We start from the raw sequence: 17,223 nt of genomic DNA on the forward strand, positions 1-17,223 counted from the left end.
TAACACATTCAAAAACAAATTCCTGGTCTGTATTCCTTCAGACCTGCTCTTCTCATCTTAGCAAATGGTTTCCCAGATGAGAGTAAAAGCTGAAGTCCTTACAGTATAAGACGCTGTCCTGCCTACACTCCCCTCCAAAATCCTATTACCTCTTGACCTCTTATTACACTGTTTGCCTCCTTGCTCATTCTGTTCTAAGGAAACAGGACCTCCTTGGTATTCAACTACTGTAGGTATCTTCCCAGCTCAGAACTTTTGCTGTAACTTTTTCTTTTATCTAAAAAATTCCTCCAGAAATTCTTATGGATTTATTTCTTCAACCCTTTCAAGTCTCTACACAAATGTTACCTGAGTAAGGCCTTCTCTGTCCTCTTTAGTCAGTTACACCCCTCACCCTACGCACTCTCACTCACTTCCCAATTTGATTTTTTTTCTTCACATCTGACTCACCATCTGACGTATATACATTTATTCATTAGTTTCTTCTTATCCCACGGGAACATTAGCTCCACAGGAGTATGAATTCTGGAGTGTTTCACTCATTGGTTTATCCCTAAAGCTTAAAACGGTGCCTGGAACATAGTAGCCACTAAATTAAATATTAATTTAATAATGAATGCTTTGATGAAATGTAGAAGAGTATTCTGAGCAAGGAAAATGACATGAACAAAGTTAGAGAAAATGCTTTGCACATCGGGAAATGCTTTATTGGTCTGCTAATTGGTCTTATGTACTTGGTGTGTAGGAAGCATAAAACAAGGAGAGCTACTAAAAGGCAGTTGTGGTCTCCTGTGAAGCCCGTGTTAGCATGCTAAAGATATTTGGCTTAATTCTCTAGATCAGATCAGCAAATTTTTTCTATAAACAGCCAGATAACATTTTTCCATTTACTGACTCTACAGTCTCTGTCACAGCTACCCACCAGCACCACTGTGGCACAAAAGCAGCCATAGGCAGTACGTAGACAATGAGTGTGACTGAGTTCCAGTAAAAACTTATTTATAAAACTAGGTGGCAGGTCATTTTTGGCCTGGGGGCTGTAGTTTACCACCTCCTCATAGGCAAAGAGGAGGCACAGAAGGTTTTTTGAGCCGGAGTAACACACAATTAGCTCTATTATAAAAGGAAGCTCTGGGCAGCGGTATGGAAAATAGATGCAGGGACTGGGGGAAGAGGATGAGAGCTTGAGTTAGGGAGAGACGTCAAGAGGCTATTATAGTTGCTTAAAAGGAAAGACGCTGAGTTCTTCAACTAGTAAAAGAGCTAATGGGATGAATTCCAGGGATGGGTTAAAAGTCATTATCCAGGACCTGGCTTTTGGTTGACTTCTCCACTACTTTATTGAAACCAGTCTTGTCAGAGTTGTTGAGGAACAACTTCCCTGTTGTCCAACACATTTTCAGTTCTCATTCTCTGTCAACATAATTGACACAATGAATTGATGCATTTTCCTTGTAACGTTTTCTTCGCTTCGTTCTGAAATAAGGAGCCACCTTCTCCTGGCTTATCTTTGTACCTTTTTTTCTCAGCGTTCTTTACTGGATTATCTTGTTCTCGAACCTCAAATCATTGGAGGACCCCAGGGCTTACTCTTTGGATCTCTTCTTCATCTACACTTGCTCCCTCGGCGATCACATCTTATCTCATGGGTTTTCCCTGAGTTCTAGACTTATATATCAAGCTCATAGGCATTTTGTACTGAACATGTCCAATATCAAACTTTATGTTCTCCATTTGCCCTCCCCCCCACTCCCCAAGAAAAAGTCCTCTCTTCCGCCAGTGTTTGTCATCGCAGTAAGAGAACCATTTGCGAGTTTGCTCAGGCATTTAGAAAGCTTAGAATCTTTGATTCCTCCCTTTCACACACACCCCACTGTCCATCTTCTCAACCTTCAGTATTAACATATCCAGAACCTGACCCGTTATCACCACATCTATCACTAGGGCCTTAGCCCAAGTGGCTGTAATTTCTCACTAAACTGTTCCCCACGTGGTGTTTTCTCCATACAGCACAGCAAGAATAATCTTTCTGTATTGTACATCACATCCCTCCAATGACTGCTCATCTTACTCAGAACAAAATTTGAATTCTTCCTGTAGCCACTGAGGCCCTATATCATCCAGCTGCCTCTCTGATTTTTCCTCTCTTTCTCTGCTGCAGCCTCACCGGCCTTGGCAGCTGTTCTTCTTCAAAAATGCCAAGCCCACTCCCACTGGGGTGGCATTGCATCAAATGTTCTCTGTGCCTGAGCCACTTTCCCTCAGTTATTTTTTTCTCCTGTTCCCTCGTTTCATTCAGGTCTTTGCTTAAATGTCACCTTCTTCACGAAGATTTACACTGAACACCCTCTCTAAAATCACTCTTTAACCCGTCTCTTATTTTTTTTACACAATACTTGCCACTATTTGACATGATACATATGTAGTAGCTTATTTATTTTATGTCTCCGTCATTAGAGGTCGATGAATGTGGGGACTTTTTGCTTCGTCCACTTTGTAACCTCAGCATTTAGAACATGCCTTGCATTTAGTTAGAAATCAGTAAGTATTGGTAGAATGAAAGAATAAATAGATTGAAAGATGTCAGAAAAAGAGGCATCAGTGAAAGCACCTGGGAAAAATAGAGAGGTCGTTTGAGGAGAAAGAAGAGTGTACGGCCACCTCGGCCAGAAGGGCACAGCAAACCCAAATGGATAGATATGTGCTCCTAACACATGGAGTGGGCTACTAACAGCTCATATTTTAGGAAGGGCTTTCTGTCCGTAAGAAAACTGAAAGCTGACCAGGAGTAGTTGATTGCATTTTCTACGTTTTTACAATTAACACGTTGCGTACGGCGGGGTTTAAATCCCTCGTGAAGATTCTCGTGATCCGTACGCAACGTATTAAGACAGGTTGAGTTCTTACTATTACAGCTTTACAAAAGAAGTCCATTTGGACATCTTGTCACTGGTCATACCTTGGATATTCAATTTTAAAACTGATCTTATAATTTATTGTGTATTGTTAAAGAGGAATGTAAAATTTCTATTAAGTTATGAAATTAGGGTCCGCACAGCATATTTGATACTTACAGTTAAATAAATAGAATGCAAGTAAATACTAAGATATTACTAAATAATAATTTAAAAATAAATGACTATCAGTGAAATTACAAAAATTAGTTTTAGCTTTAAAGATTAACCCTTAGTAGTTTTAAGTGCATACATGTTTGTTAAATAAAAATGCAAAATGGAGGTGATCATAGAATGATTTTATTTGTGTCTGGTGAGAGTTGTAAAACATGAGACCTTTGACTTGCCCTGTACCTCCTCCGAACTCCCAGGGGTTTATAATTTGAAGATAAGTTAGCTTCCTTTTTTCTGCTATCAGCACACTGTCTACCATAATACGTCCCATGGACGCTGATAGCATCAGCATTAGCCATTTATAAGAAAGTGGTTAGCTACAGTTAAACATAATTGCTGGAAATATATTTCTTGATGCATTTGTTAAAATAAAAGAACCTTAAACTTTTATTTAGTAGCTTTATTTTCTTAGTAAAAATATTTTTAACATTTATACTTTTTTCAGACATTTTGAAATAATTCAGTTTTTTTAATGCTTAAAGAAAGACAAATTAAATGTATGCTTTCCTATGCACCCTTTACACATTTCTGGCTTATGTACTCCCTCTTTTCCTTTCTACCTCTTTCTCCCTCCTGCCTTCCCTCCTTCCTTCTCCCCTTCTCTCATTCTTTCTATTGTATATATTTTTTTGCAAGTCCCTTATTTTCCATCAATTGCTCTGTCCCTTTCACACACACGAGTGTGCTCAAGTTGTCTCACCCTTCTCTTAACATTGTAAAACACACTAAGTGAAATACATATCTGTTTACTCTTGTTTATATACATAACTCATGCATAACTTGCAGATTTGTGGATTTCACTACATCTCTTTAACCCTTTTCTCCTTCATGTGTCACTGGGTTAAATACTTACCCATGTGCAGTATGTCCTTACTTAACAGTGACTTGAAGCAAAATGCCATATAATAAAACTTGTTTTATCATCGGCTAACTGATATAAACAAGGGTTAAGTTCCTCTGCACCTCAACAAAATGATGTTATTCGAGGACGTGCGGTACTAATTTTTTTAGCATTGAATTTTGTGCTTTTGTGTCTACAATGAATCTTTTTTTGTTGTTGTTCTTTGGTAAAGATTGCTTGAAACACTGAAGATTTTTCTTCATATGTTTCTAGGCAGGAATAAAGTATTTTTCAGGCACTTAGAAAATGCTCCTGTCTTCCTGAATTATAAAAATGTACACACATCAGCTGTGATTTGTTTTTTGACTGGTGATCTTATGATATTTTTGTTCAATTAAAAATGTAGACTGTTCATTAATGTTTTCAGAGACACTGGTATTCACTGTCTCACCCGTACTCATAGCACTATGTGTGTATTTTACAGCTTGTTCCAGAAAGGATTTAAGGTGGGCATTTAATTTATGTCTTCTCTTCTGGCAGCTACAGTATACCTGTTGTTTGCGTTATGAATGTTTATCTCTTCTCAAGTTACATTTTCCTTGAAGATAGGGGCCTGGAACAGCAAAAGGCTCGGTGAAAATGTCCAGTCCAAATATGGAAGTGAAAAATGTGTTGAAAGCAGGAGAGAACTATAAAATATTGAGAATATTCATCATAAAGTGAGACATGTTAAGCCATACTGTCATTGCTAATAAAAAAATAATAAATTTGTTTTAAATGCGACAGTTATTTAGTAGGAATTATGAAGTCTCAAGTGTTTTTGTGGACACATTAATTTTTACAAGTAAACTTTGTTAAATGCCCTTAGAATTATGTTAAATGCTTTAGTGAATGGGCATAATTCACTGAATGTCCTGTTGGCCTTCAGAATCGGGCAAGTTGAGTCTCCAATTTGGGATTGCAATCGGGTCACATTAATGATAATAATAATAGTAATAAGATCCTATGTGCATATGGAATTCTGTATTATCTCATATTAGCCTCACAATAACCCTGTGTTTGAAAAATGGCAATTGAGAGGAGTAAGAGTCAGAAAAATTGAATTAATTTAAGGGCATGTGACCAGTAAGTTAAGTAGATGAGACTCAAACCTAATTATTCTCCTTACTATATTAGATTGAGATAGATTATCTATTATCTATTGGTTTGTAATCCATGGTTTTTCTTAATATATTTGAAATGACAGTTTTATAATATCTAAAACCACACAATATTTATTGGATCTGTCTGGAAGGGTTATAGATTATTTTTCCTTCTCCAATTTTAAAAATTGCAGTTATGTTTATTTTACTAAACAGAAAAAAAATAGTATTTTATCTATAAATAAAGAGAAAGTAAGTTTAAGCATTAACTTGAAAACTTTCAGATATGCAGTCCATTTAAAATAACTTCTAGGTACAATTCAACTCTAAACAAAACCTAGACAGAGTGTGTTTTTTTTTAAATGTTTTCATTCATCAGCTAACAAAATAAATGCTTGAAAGTGAAAAGATATCAGAGCATTTATATTTTTTCCATAATATGTTGTTTATCTACTCTTTTTTTCGTTCATTAAGAAAGCTTATATTACGTTTTTTCTTTCATAAATGTATCATTTTCCAATGGTGAAAAGTTAAAATTTTGCTTTCACATCTTTATTACCATCAATTTCCCCAAAGCAATGTACATTAAATTATTTACCCTGTTATTGTGCTTATATTTGAGTTGTCAGGATTTCACATTTTAGTACGAATAAAATAAAAATTTAAATTTAGCTCTGAGGTAGCATCTGTACTTTTATTTCAATTTTGATTATATTGTTTCTTTGGGTTAATGGGTAAGTATTCGTCACGGTTGCCCAGGTCTTATTGAAGTAATGGTTTGAGTTCAGTGGACAGAATTGGTGACTATTAGCAGGCGAATCATACAGCCTCACTGCAGAGGTCATTCATATCAGTGGGGATCATACCTTAATAAAGAAAACTAAAGCATATGTGTGGTCACAACCAATCCTTGTCATTATGCCATGAAAGCCTTGGGATTTATGATCAAAGCAATGGGCTTATCCTGAACTGTGGTATAACCTCTGGTTGAACCTTTCAGATTTTTCTTTTAGGAGATGACACAATACATTTTGACCATGTTACCTGCCTCTAAGACCCATCTGCCTAATTAAGTGATAGAAATTAAAATTATTGTCAGTAAGTCAGGAGAAAATGTAAATTGTAAATATCTGTGTCTTCTGTCAGTGTTGTTTACTTATCATTTTCTACTGATGTTTTAAAGAATTGCTGAACATGTGTTTTTTATCCAGAGCTGAAAGTTCTCTTCTGATGAATATAAAACATACTTCACTTTGTAAATGTACATTAGAAGTATTAGAAAGACTTAATCTTTGACTCTGTCACTAAATTTCATCTGTCAAAGGAGATAATTTTGAACTATAATGTTTGGTATTATATCAAGTCATGGTTCCTAGATGCTTTTAGGATTAAGATGGAATTCCACTGTACAATGTGAATGTCATTGTCATCCATAGTAAAATTTTAGCTGTATGTATATTTATTTCTTTTGTCACATGTTGTTATGCTTCAGTTGAGTTCAACATGTTTACTTTTTATTTCAAGAGGGTATTCAGCTGCTATCAACTGATTTATTCATGCAGTTTTCCTTATGATGAGGATGTAATATGGTTTAATTATATAAGCTCACTCTTTAATTGGGGTTATTTGATGATGTCCTTTGTACTATATGTAGCTTCTTCATAATCTTTCTCTTCAGTGTTGTTTTCTTGGAAGCATTTGTTGTATTTTAAATTCATGTTCATTTTTCAAATTCCCTTATGGAAACAAAGTTTTTTCTTATAGAAAAAAAAAGCTGAACTTATAGCCTGAATAATTCAAGGCTTTGCGTACTTGACCTTTCCTATGTCTCCAACTTTATTTTCCACCTCATGTATGTAGTCCTCTCTAAATCAATTGGATAGTTCTTCATTGATCATTAGAAACAAATGATATGAATGTTTCAATCTCTGTACCTCTTGTTAAAATATTTACCTTGTCAGAACTGTTTTCATTTTTTTTCCCTTTGCTTATTTATCTTTATGTTTAAATACTATTTTTAAATCATTCAGGCAACAGATATTTACTGAACTCCTAACGTGTCACACTCTGTCTAGGCTTTGAAAGTGTAGTGGTGAACAAAATGAAGTGAAGACATGAAGTCTTCTATCTCATGGAGCCTTCAATTTAGAGGGAGACATAAGCAGACAGACAATACAGTTTGATAAGTGTTATATTAGAGAAATACAGTGTACTATGTTCATTTCCCTAAAGCTTTCTCTGACCACCCATTTATACATCATTTTCACTTGAATTTTAGAGTACCGTTTGTTCCTACAACTAATTTCTCCCTAATAAATATACCCTTTCACTCTTATTTAGCAATTTAGATCTGTGATCAGTAAGGGGGGGGGGGTAAAAATACATGACTATATTCCAGACCCTCTCTTAGTTCTCTGCAAAGAGCAAACACTAAATAAATGATTTCGTTTGTTTGTTTTTTGTGGGGTGTTTTTAGGGGGTGGGGGTTGGTGATAATATGTACAACACTCTTTGTATCTACCCAAGACTTAAATAATCAATTAAGAGGAACTTATAAAAAGTTTCATTCTTTTCACAAAAGTAAAAAAATTCTATTTCTGTTTTTGCCCATATTAAATTGTTCCTACCATTTTGTTTTCCTAGAAATAATTATCAGTAACTATATTGGTAACTTTTTTATTATTGAAATATATATATATGTAAATTCATAGCCACCAACTCAAGTATAAAAGAAATGCCCCAAATGAATTCAAATCTTTTTCATATTCGGCTACTGGGAAATTCATTCACACTCATTCCTTTTCCCAAGACTTGAATGAGATTCAGCCTTATGTGGTACCTAGAAAATTGGCCCTCACATCTTGATTCCATCTTGTCATATCCTTACTCTCGAAGACACATGGTCTTTTGGAAGCAGACAGCTCTGCTGATTATACCAAGCTTAGGTTAAGAAATATTTGCTGATGCCAAAATCCCTGGTACCTTCCCTAAGTGTACCATCACAAGTTCACCATGCACAGTTGGGCAGGTTGTTCTCTCTGTAAGGGTGTTTGACTGAAGGAAAGGTTAGGAGCAGAAATCCAGCCTGTATTCCACTCACCAAAATGAGTTCTCTTGGGGCTGCATTAGCCCAGAAGGGTTGCCTCCTTCTAATTCGTAAGATGCACTATATGTGCAAGTAGTGACCCCGATCACCACTCACCATCTCCTGGCTTCCAGCCTAACCTCTTCATCCCCTCTCCTTCCCATTGGGCTGAAAGAAAGCTGATTGCAGAGTTTGAAAAACTTGCCTTCCACCTCTTGGGGAAACCGTTCTCTTTTCTTTGGCTTCTAAAAATACTAACATTTGACACTGCTCCTCCTGGACACCTTCCATAATCTCTCCTGTTTGCTTAGACTTTCACAAAAGACAGAAAAAGAGGATGTGTTTAAGAGGCCTCTGCTCAGGACCCTGCCCATGTTCTGGAAATGCCGGACAACTCTCTTGAAATAGGAGGGTGGGAGGTGAAAACAAAGAGGGCACAATACACAAATTCTTATCTCGATATATTTCAAGGGAAATATGATGCTTGTTTTTTAATACAATTTATATTTTTTAATTTTGAAATATTTTTATAATGTCCAGTGTACAAAATCGGCAGGCTATCTGTCATCAGTAGGAAATCTCAAATAAAATCGGTGGTAACTTTGGAAATTAATGAGTTGCTGTCTTCCAGCATGATAGGAATTATGTAACTAAAAGTTTGACATGATCCAGTAAGACTTAACATTGCTTTCTTTCTATCTTTTGTGAGAATGTTCTCGTTTGTTTTATGTCTATTTTGTTTGAGAACTCGTATTTTGCTTTAGAATTTTAGCATGTAAAATTCAGCCATTATCATTGTGAATCTTAGGAGAATTACTGCACAGGAGCATAGTGAGTCTTACAGGCAACGTCCTCTTAATTGTGAGAGCCTGGGGGTGGGTGTGGGGGTGGGTGGATATTATTGAAATGAAAATAATTAGTATTTAGTTAAGCCAAAATGCTGCTTTTGATTTCAGATATACAAGGTGGATTTAGTCTTCTTCTTGTAGAAGTAGCACAAGTAATACGGATTAAAAATAAGACACGGGGAAATTTCTCAAAGTTGGGATATATATTAAATGCACATGTCTGCAAATAATGGTGATAAAGTTACTTATCTTCATATTTGAGTAATAATTACAGCATATTTTAAAAATTATTCCTTTGATTAATTTTTATTAAATAATAAATACTACGTATGTAGTGTATATACATTTTACACATGTGTAATATATCTTTTCAGGAGAACTAGTTTTCTAATTATGAAAGAATGAAAGGTTTATGTTTACTTTTTTAAAATGTCATGAATATATGTTAAAAACTTATAATTAAAATGTTCGCACTGGGTGTACTGTATGAGTAGAGCCCATGCTTATTTGATGATTAAGGACACACAGCCTTCAAAGTTTTGATCTAAGTTCCAAATTTATCATAAATCAGCTGTGTAACCTTGGGCAAATTACTTCTTTGAGTCTTAGTTCATTTTTAAAACGGAGATGATACCTTACCTTGTAAAGTTATTGTTAAGATTAAACTCTTTCATTAAGAGTTTATTTTAGTACCTGACTCATTTCATGAAATAAATGTTAGCTCAGAGAAATTGGATATAGCTTTTTGTTGCATAAAATAACATACATATGTCTTTCCTCCTTTTGTCAGTTAGACTTATATGCATCATTTTTAGAGACGAGAATCTTAAATTTGAGAGAGGGGTGATTACTTGTCTTTTATGGTTAAACTTTTAACAGAGTTCTTTAAAAAAAAAAAAAAAAAAGCTTAGTTTAAAAGTTTTTCAAGTCCAATGACCAGGTGGTTCTCAGGAATTTGGAGGACAAGCTCATTTCTACCCTGCTTAGTTAATTATTGTGATTGTAAACAAAGGATGTACAATTCACAGTCAAGCGACATTTCACATGGATGATGGAGGTGATAATAGCCTAATTCCTGCTGGATCTTTTTTCTTTGCTCTGGCAAGTTCATACTGACCTTGTCCAAAATCTGATGACCTCCCTTTTTTACTCAACTGTTTGGAAAGCCAGGCCTGCCATAGCTGGCCCTGAGGGGGTATCTGAAAGACCACTGAGTCACTGACCCATGTCAAGACTGGATTTCAAATCTGATCTGCAGGACCTCTGAAATAGTTATACATGGGGCTTATTGTACACAAAAGCCTAACCGGCTGCATTTTTCTACTTATTAAATATCTTATTAAAGTGTGTTTTAAATGTCCTTATTAAAGTCATATTTAATTTACTCAATTTCTTATGCAGGTCGTTTTCAAGACTAATTATAAATTTTGATTTTTTTTAAATCAGTGTTAGTGCCTTAAAACTAAACTTGAATGTTTTGAAATGTGAGCCAAATATACTGTTAAACCATAACTAAATATAGTAACTATCTTCCTGGTTGATGAAGAGACGAAGGTAGTGGCATTTTAATGCGTATAAAGGTTTTGGTTCTTTGGGTGGGGTGGCAGGACCAAAAATTCCATACACCTCATTTAAAAAATCAAGTTTAAGCTGTTATTATCACGACATATAATCTCTGTTTATATCCTGTCAACCTCAAATATTACTCAAATGTTGGTATTTAAGAATTTTGAGGTTATGAGACTTGTCCTGAAGGAAAGCATGTAACCAACCAGTAAGATGTTATTTAAATTTGATTGGATGGGATCTGTCTAACTTTGTGATGGGGCTATGATATGAAATGAAAGAAAAAAAATCTCTATTTTGTTGTTCTCCTGCATAATAGAAAATGATCAGGGCCTTTTATAAATATCTAGTAAGTATTCTATTTATAATATGACATTGTCTTTCATTTTTATGTAGGAGTTGATTCCTGAATTTTATTATCTCCCTGAGATGTTTGTCAACTTCAATAATTACAATCTTGGAGTGATGGATGATGGGACAGTAGTGTCTGATGTTGAACTTCCTCCTTGGGCCAAAACCTCAGAAGAATTTGTTCGCATAAACAGATTGGTAAGATAGTAATCATCTACTCTGTCATGAGCCTTTTCACAAAGTATGTTTCCTGTGTTGGTATAATCATTAACCCTTGCTCTTCTGTACAAAACTGTAGTTGACAGGAATAACTGAGAATGACATAATAGTTCGAATCTTACTACAAACCTGAAAAAATTGTATTGTCTTGAAGATATAAGGTTTATTTTATTCTCATGCAGAATTTAGGTAACTTTCATAGGTATGTGATAATTCAAAATTATAAGCGAAGGTTGTAGGTTAAATTGGAATTCTATGCTATTTCTAACATGAGTTTCTTGTACCAGGAAAAGAGCATAATTCTATGTTCCAGGTTAGAAGGCTGTTGCACATTTTAGTAATAGAAACAAAATGTTCAGATTCTATCCTGAAAATATTCAGATTCTAGCCTATTCTATTACATGAAGTCTTCACGTAATATTTAGAACATCAAAACTTAAAAGCACAGTAATCATTGTGCTTACAAACAAGTCTCCAGTATCCTGTGCATTGGATTCCTTATTGTCCTCTGTTATATGAGTTTCCTGTTTTATGAAAAATATAATACACTTTTCCTTTTAGCCTTTAATGTTTATAAAAATTTGGAATAAGGGAGCTTCGTTCTCAGTATTTAAAAGTAGTATTTTATCATACTCCATATTCAAGATGAAATCTAAATTGCATTGTATTTTTAATTTATACTTAAACAAGGAAAATTATTGCATTTTAGTTTTCTAGGTGGCATTTCTTATCTTTTATACCAACAATTATATTTTAATCCTGTCTTCCAGATCCTAATTGCAGTCCCATTATTACTGATATTTCACATTTTATATATACAGCAGAGGAAGTGAAAAGAACATAGGCTTTGAAGCTAGACCAGTTTTTTGGTGTGTTTGTTTGTTTATTTGGTTTTTGTTTTGTTTTGTTTTTGAGGGGGAGGGTACAGCTCACAGTGGCCCATGCAGGAATTGAAGAGGCAACCTTGGTGTTATTAGCACCACGCTGTAACCAACTGAGCTAACCAGCCACCCCACTAGAGAAGTTTTCTTAATACTGGATAAATCACTTTGCTGGTTATGGGACCTTAGGCAATATAACCTTTCTGAGCCTTGGTTACCTCGTTTGTAATTTGGAAATTATGAGTATAAAATTGTAATTATGTACGTAAAAATACCTAGAATATTATCTCGTTTATAGTAGGCAGTCAGAAGATTGTACCAAATATTCTATCATAGTCTTAAGGTACACATTGCATTTTACTTTTCCCTCATGCCCTTTTGAAGATTCTCAATTAAGTTATTGAATTAAAACGAGAGCAAAAGACAAAGCTTAGCTCTGAAAGATATTGAAGGAGATATCAGACTTTGAAATGTGACAGTTGTCTGTGGCAGTGTGATTTTGTTTCCCAGGAGCACTTGGAAGTCAATAGGGACGGTCATTTTGCAATTTCTTTTTCTTTTGGTGATTGTCCACCATTTTAAAACACATTTATTTAGGTCTAATTTACAGACCATAAAATTCACCTTTTTAAAAGTGCACAATCCAATAAGGTTTAGTAAATCTATGCAGTTGTGTAGCCCATTGCCACAGTGAGCTTTAGAACACTTACATCACTCCAAAAAGTTTCCTTATACCTGCAATCCTTCTCTGCTTCCTACTCCTGGTCCCAGGAACCATTGCTTCTGTCTCTGTAGTTATGCTTTTTCTAGACACTTTATATAAATGGAAGCATACAGTATGTAGTCTTTTTGTGCCTGGCTTCTTTTACAAAGCATGATGTTTTTGACACTCATCAGTGTTGTTGAATATATTGGAAGTTTTTTCTTTTTCTATTTTTCTTTTCTTTTTTATCGCAGCGTATTATTCCATTGTAAAGATACAATACATTTTATTTATCTGTTTACCAGTTTATGGACATTTGTTTTTTTTCCAATTTTAGTCTATTATCAGTATTTGTATATGCCTTAAGGTGAACCTATGTTTTCATTTATCTTGGATAGATTTCTAGGAGTTTAATTGCAGGGTCATATGCTAAGAATATGTTTGCCATTTTGCATTCCCACCAACAATGTATGAAATTCCAGTTTTCTATATCCTTGCCAAGACTTGGTATTGTCAATCCTATTTATTTTAGCCATTCTAGTAGGTATCTCATTGTGATTTTAATTTGCATGTCCCTAATGATTAATGATGTTGACCACCTTTTCAATAGCTTATTTTCTGCTCACGTATCTTCTGTGGTGAACTATCTGTTCAAATCGTTTGCTTGTTTATTAATTGGGTTGTGTCTCTTTTTATTATTCAATTTTAATAGATCTTTTAATAGATCTCCATAAAAGTCTATCTAACATATCTTTTCCAAATATTTTTCTCCTAGTCTGTGACTTGCCCTTTCATTTTTTAATGGTTCCTTTTGAATCACCACTTAAAAAATGTTTTTACTATTAGGTAGATATAAAATTATATAATGTTTGAAAAGTATAATCATCTCCATTCTTGAGGAATGAATTTTTAAGAAAATAATTAAAATCATATTCAGATCATTTCATTATTGAAATGGTTTTTCCTCAAATATGATTTAAACTTTTAAGTCTCAAGGGAACCTGCTCTCTATTAATCATTACCCTATTTAGCATGATTAAAAGTACAAAGAAGTTTGTTAGTGTGTGTACTTTGCTTTAAAAGAGGAGTAAGAGGCAGAAACGTTGAAGAAGTTATCTTTAAAGCTTTTCAACAATGTTTTGACAATTAAGAAAAAAATTTATTGTTTTTTTCTTTTTTTAACTAAATTTATTGGGGTGACGATGGTTAGTAAAATTGCATAGGTTTCAAGTGTGCTTAATTGTATAAATTGAGGTGAGCCAGTCTCCTGGCAGTGCCTCCCATTTTTACTCTCACTCAGAAGAACCAGATCTATTCGGAATGGGTTTCCCAAGGACACCAAAAAAAAAAAAAAAAGGTGGCAACTTCCCAAATTCTTTTCCAATCAGATTTTGGCTTTGCCTGACTATGTTTGACCATGTTTTAAAGTTAGACCTGACTATGAAATTATGTACAAAATAGTATTTTACAATAGTAACTGCACATTTATAATGACTTACTATTAAATTAGTAAGCATTTGTCCCAGTGATTCCTACAAGTTTTACAAATGTCTTCATAGTTGAAGCTCTGAATAAGCACACATTCTTAGCAGACTTATGTAAAAATTCACTGCAAATTAAATGCAAATGTAGTTTAGCATTGAATATTTACATCTCTGATTTTAATTCATAATTATGGGGAAATACTTGATGTTACTTACACGTCTTTATGAAAGAATTTAATCATTCAAAAATATTTATTGTACACCTATGATGAACAAAGCTTTGCTACAGTACAGTCCATACTGATTCATTTTATAATTTCCTGGTAACTTTCTATAAGTGACTGAATTATTACTATGGTATTTTATGTATCTGTTAGCATGTTATCATATAAGGTTTTATCCCCCTCCTCTTCTTGGTTTACCTCTTCAAGTCCACAGATTTTATGCAATGATTGTAGCTCATGAAATGCATACTACTTTGATCTGTGACCTTTTTGTGGTGCTAATCGGGTTCCTGATATCATTATACCTTACTCATTAATCATATTTCCTGCAGCCCGTCAGGCAGCCAGACAGCACAAGTCCCTGTTTTCAGCCCTCTGTTGGCAGGTTTCTGCTTTTCCAGATTATTACAGACGGTACTTTGGCTTCTCATAGCCAGAGCCACATCAAGCTGTGTGTTACAATTAAAGTCAGATGGTCCTCAGGTTGAACAGGGATATAGTGTTGCAGCTGTCTCTCTTCCTGGAACAAGCCAGCACCAAGAACAGATGATCTATAGGACAATGAATAATAACAGATTGTACAGTACTCCATAGGTAGCAGGGGATCACAGAATTAATTAACTGACATACTCATTTTAAGATACCCAGCATGTCTTTTTTTAAGTATTTGGTTGCCCAAATATTAATTTGAGGGGATGGGATATTTTTAGGAAAATGATTTTGATAGTAGGCTGGGAATGCTACATTTTGTGTTTTGTGTTAGAGACCGTAACTACTATCTTTCCTATACATTTTAATCCTCACCGCTTTCTGTAAGTAATGAAGATCTAAATGTAGGATTGACAAATTGACTAAAGTGTTGGCTTCATGTACAGAAAATAATATCCTGTGTATTTTAGAAAGAAAACCCACCTAGGTCTGATTAGTCTTTCAGATAAATAAAGTATATTTTCTTTGTTCTGAACAGTTTGAATCAGGGTAAAACCAGACCAGTCTTTAACTACATCCCAGAGACTCGTTCTGTGTTATTTAATATTACCTGGACCAAAAAAGAAAAAAAAAAAATTTTAATTCCAAATACTGCTTCAGAAATATAAATTAGAAACAGGCTTTCATACTTTCAAATATTATAAAAATGTATGAGTTGAGACTGTTCTTCATATATCGCTACGATACAATGTTGATGTTATGGACCTATATTATATTGCCTCTTATACCCCTCAAGTTTTAAGTGGAATAAGAGACAAAGAAAACCATAGTCTGAGCAGTAATGATAGTTCTATTTATAAAAGTTGATGAAGTGGAACATTTTATTTTAGCCGAAAGATATATACTTTATTCAGATTATAATAAAAGTAATTCATTCATCTAACAGGTATTTACTAAAGTGTCTCTGTACCAGCGCTGTAAGACTCGGTGAACAGGCAGACCGTACCACTACTCTTTTGGAGGTTACTTCCTCTTTGATGGCTTAGGTTGTTGAAATAGAAAGCTTCTCATGGCTGAGAGGTGGCATGAATCTAATAAAGCAAGCCTTCTGTTGATGAACTGTCCTGGGGTTACCAGGTAGAATCACACTTTCCTTTGTGTGTCTTCTGTAGCTTTTGTCTTCTGTGCAATTTCATAATGGTGACATGAGTAGTCACTTGCACGAGACTAGTAAAGAAAAATCAAATGAGTATGTTGTCTTCTTTCCAGATGATATATGGACAAATTAAAAGTGATGTTTTTTTTATATTGTCTGAGAGAAAAATAGTTTTCAGATTTAATTTCTCCACCAACCTTGTTTTTTCCTACTATTGGTAAATAGAAATCTATCCAACCTACCTAAAGCTTCATAGATCTTATATCTCTAAAGAAACTCAGTCTTTTCTAACCTTTTCACTTGAATGGAAAATTTGCAGTTTCCAGGTGATGGCAGCATAGTTGATGCTAAGAATCTCGTGTTGATTAAAAAGTGCTCTATGTGCATACAGCAAGACCTGCAGCTTGAGATGGCTGAGTTTGCAATGATATAGCAATTAGATTATTGTAATGGCATGTTATGCTCCAAATTACAGTGTTTGGAAACACTGTAAGGTTGAGAGGTTTGATTGAGATTTGAAAGGGGTTGCACTTTTTTGACCTTTATTCATATCATTGTTTCCATTTTCTGGGTAAATGGCATTTAAAAGCCTATTTCTTAAGAGAGCTGACCAGGCAACATTTTTTATTTTTGGAATAGAAATGCCAGAAGCTACCTGCTTTTTTTATATTGTTCCTTTTCCATTTGCCTTTTCATTTTCCACACTGATAATGATATGGCCAAGAATGGGTATAGCCATCATAGCTTCAGTTGGTACTAATTATTTCTCAACTGTGGACGTATCCCTCCCTCTCCCTTCCCTGCAATGGGCAGAGGCACATTTTGAAAAAAATCTAAAATTGCTATTGTTTGGTTTGCTCTTAGTCCTGATATGTAATTTACTCTGAAGTTTTTAGTTCAAAACGGACACCTAAATTAGAGGGGGGGAAAAATTCCATGTTGATAAGTTGTTAATTCTCCCCAAATTTATATGTAAATGTAATAAAACCAATCCAAGTCCCAACAGGTTTGTTTTGTTGGAACATGAAAAACAGATTGTAAAGGAGCAAAGGGCCAGTTACAACCTTGACCTTCTCTGAGAACAAGTACAGGTTTCAGAGAGACATGCTTTACTATGAAACGAAAATTATTATAAAGCTATAGTAATTAGGGAAAATTAGGAGAAC

General features: G+C 34.5%; 1 protein-coding gene across 2 annotated transcripts in view; it reads left to right on the forward strand.

Moving 5' to 3' along the window:
• Positions 1-17,223, forward strand: part of LRBA (LPS responsive beige-like anchor protein) — a 560,879-nt gene that overhangs the window by 423,746 nt on the left and 119,910 nt on the right. For both annotated transcript variants that reach the window (XM_019722880.2, XM_019722903.2), the window contains exon 47: positions 11,007-11,159. In XM_019722880.2, the coding sequence (XP_019578439.2) occupies positions 11,007-11,159 (153 nt within the window). The remainder of the gene's footprint in view (positions 1-11,006; positions 11,160-17,223) is intronic.

This window comes from Rhinolophus sinicus, linkage group LG07 (genome assembly GCF_036562045.2).
Source record: "Rhinolophus sinicus isolate RSC01 linkage group LG07, ASM3656204v1, whole genome shotgun sequence".
NCBI classification, from domain to species: domain Eukaryota; kingdom Metazoa; phylum Chordata; class Mammalia; order Chiroptera; family Rhinolophidae; genus Rhinolophus; species Rhinolophus sinicus.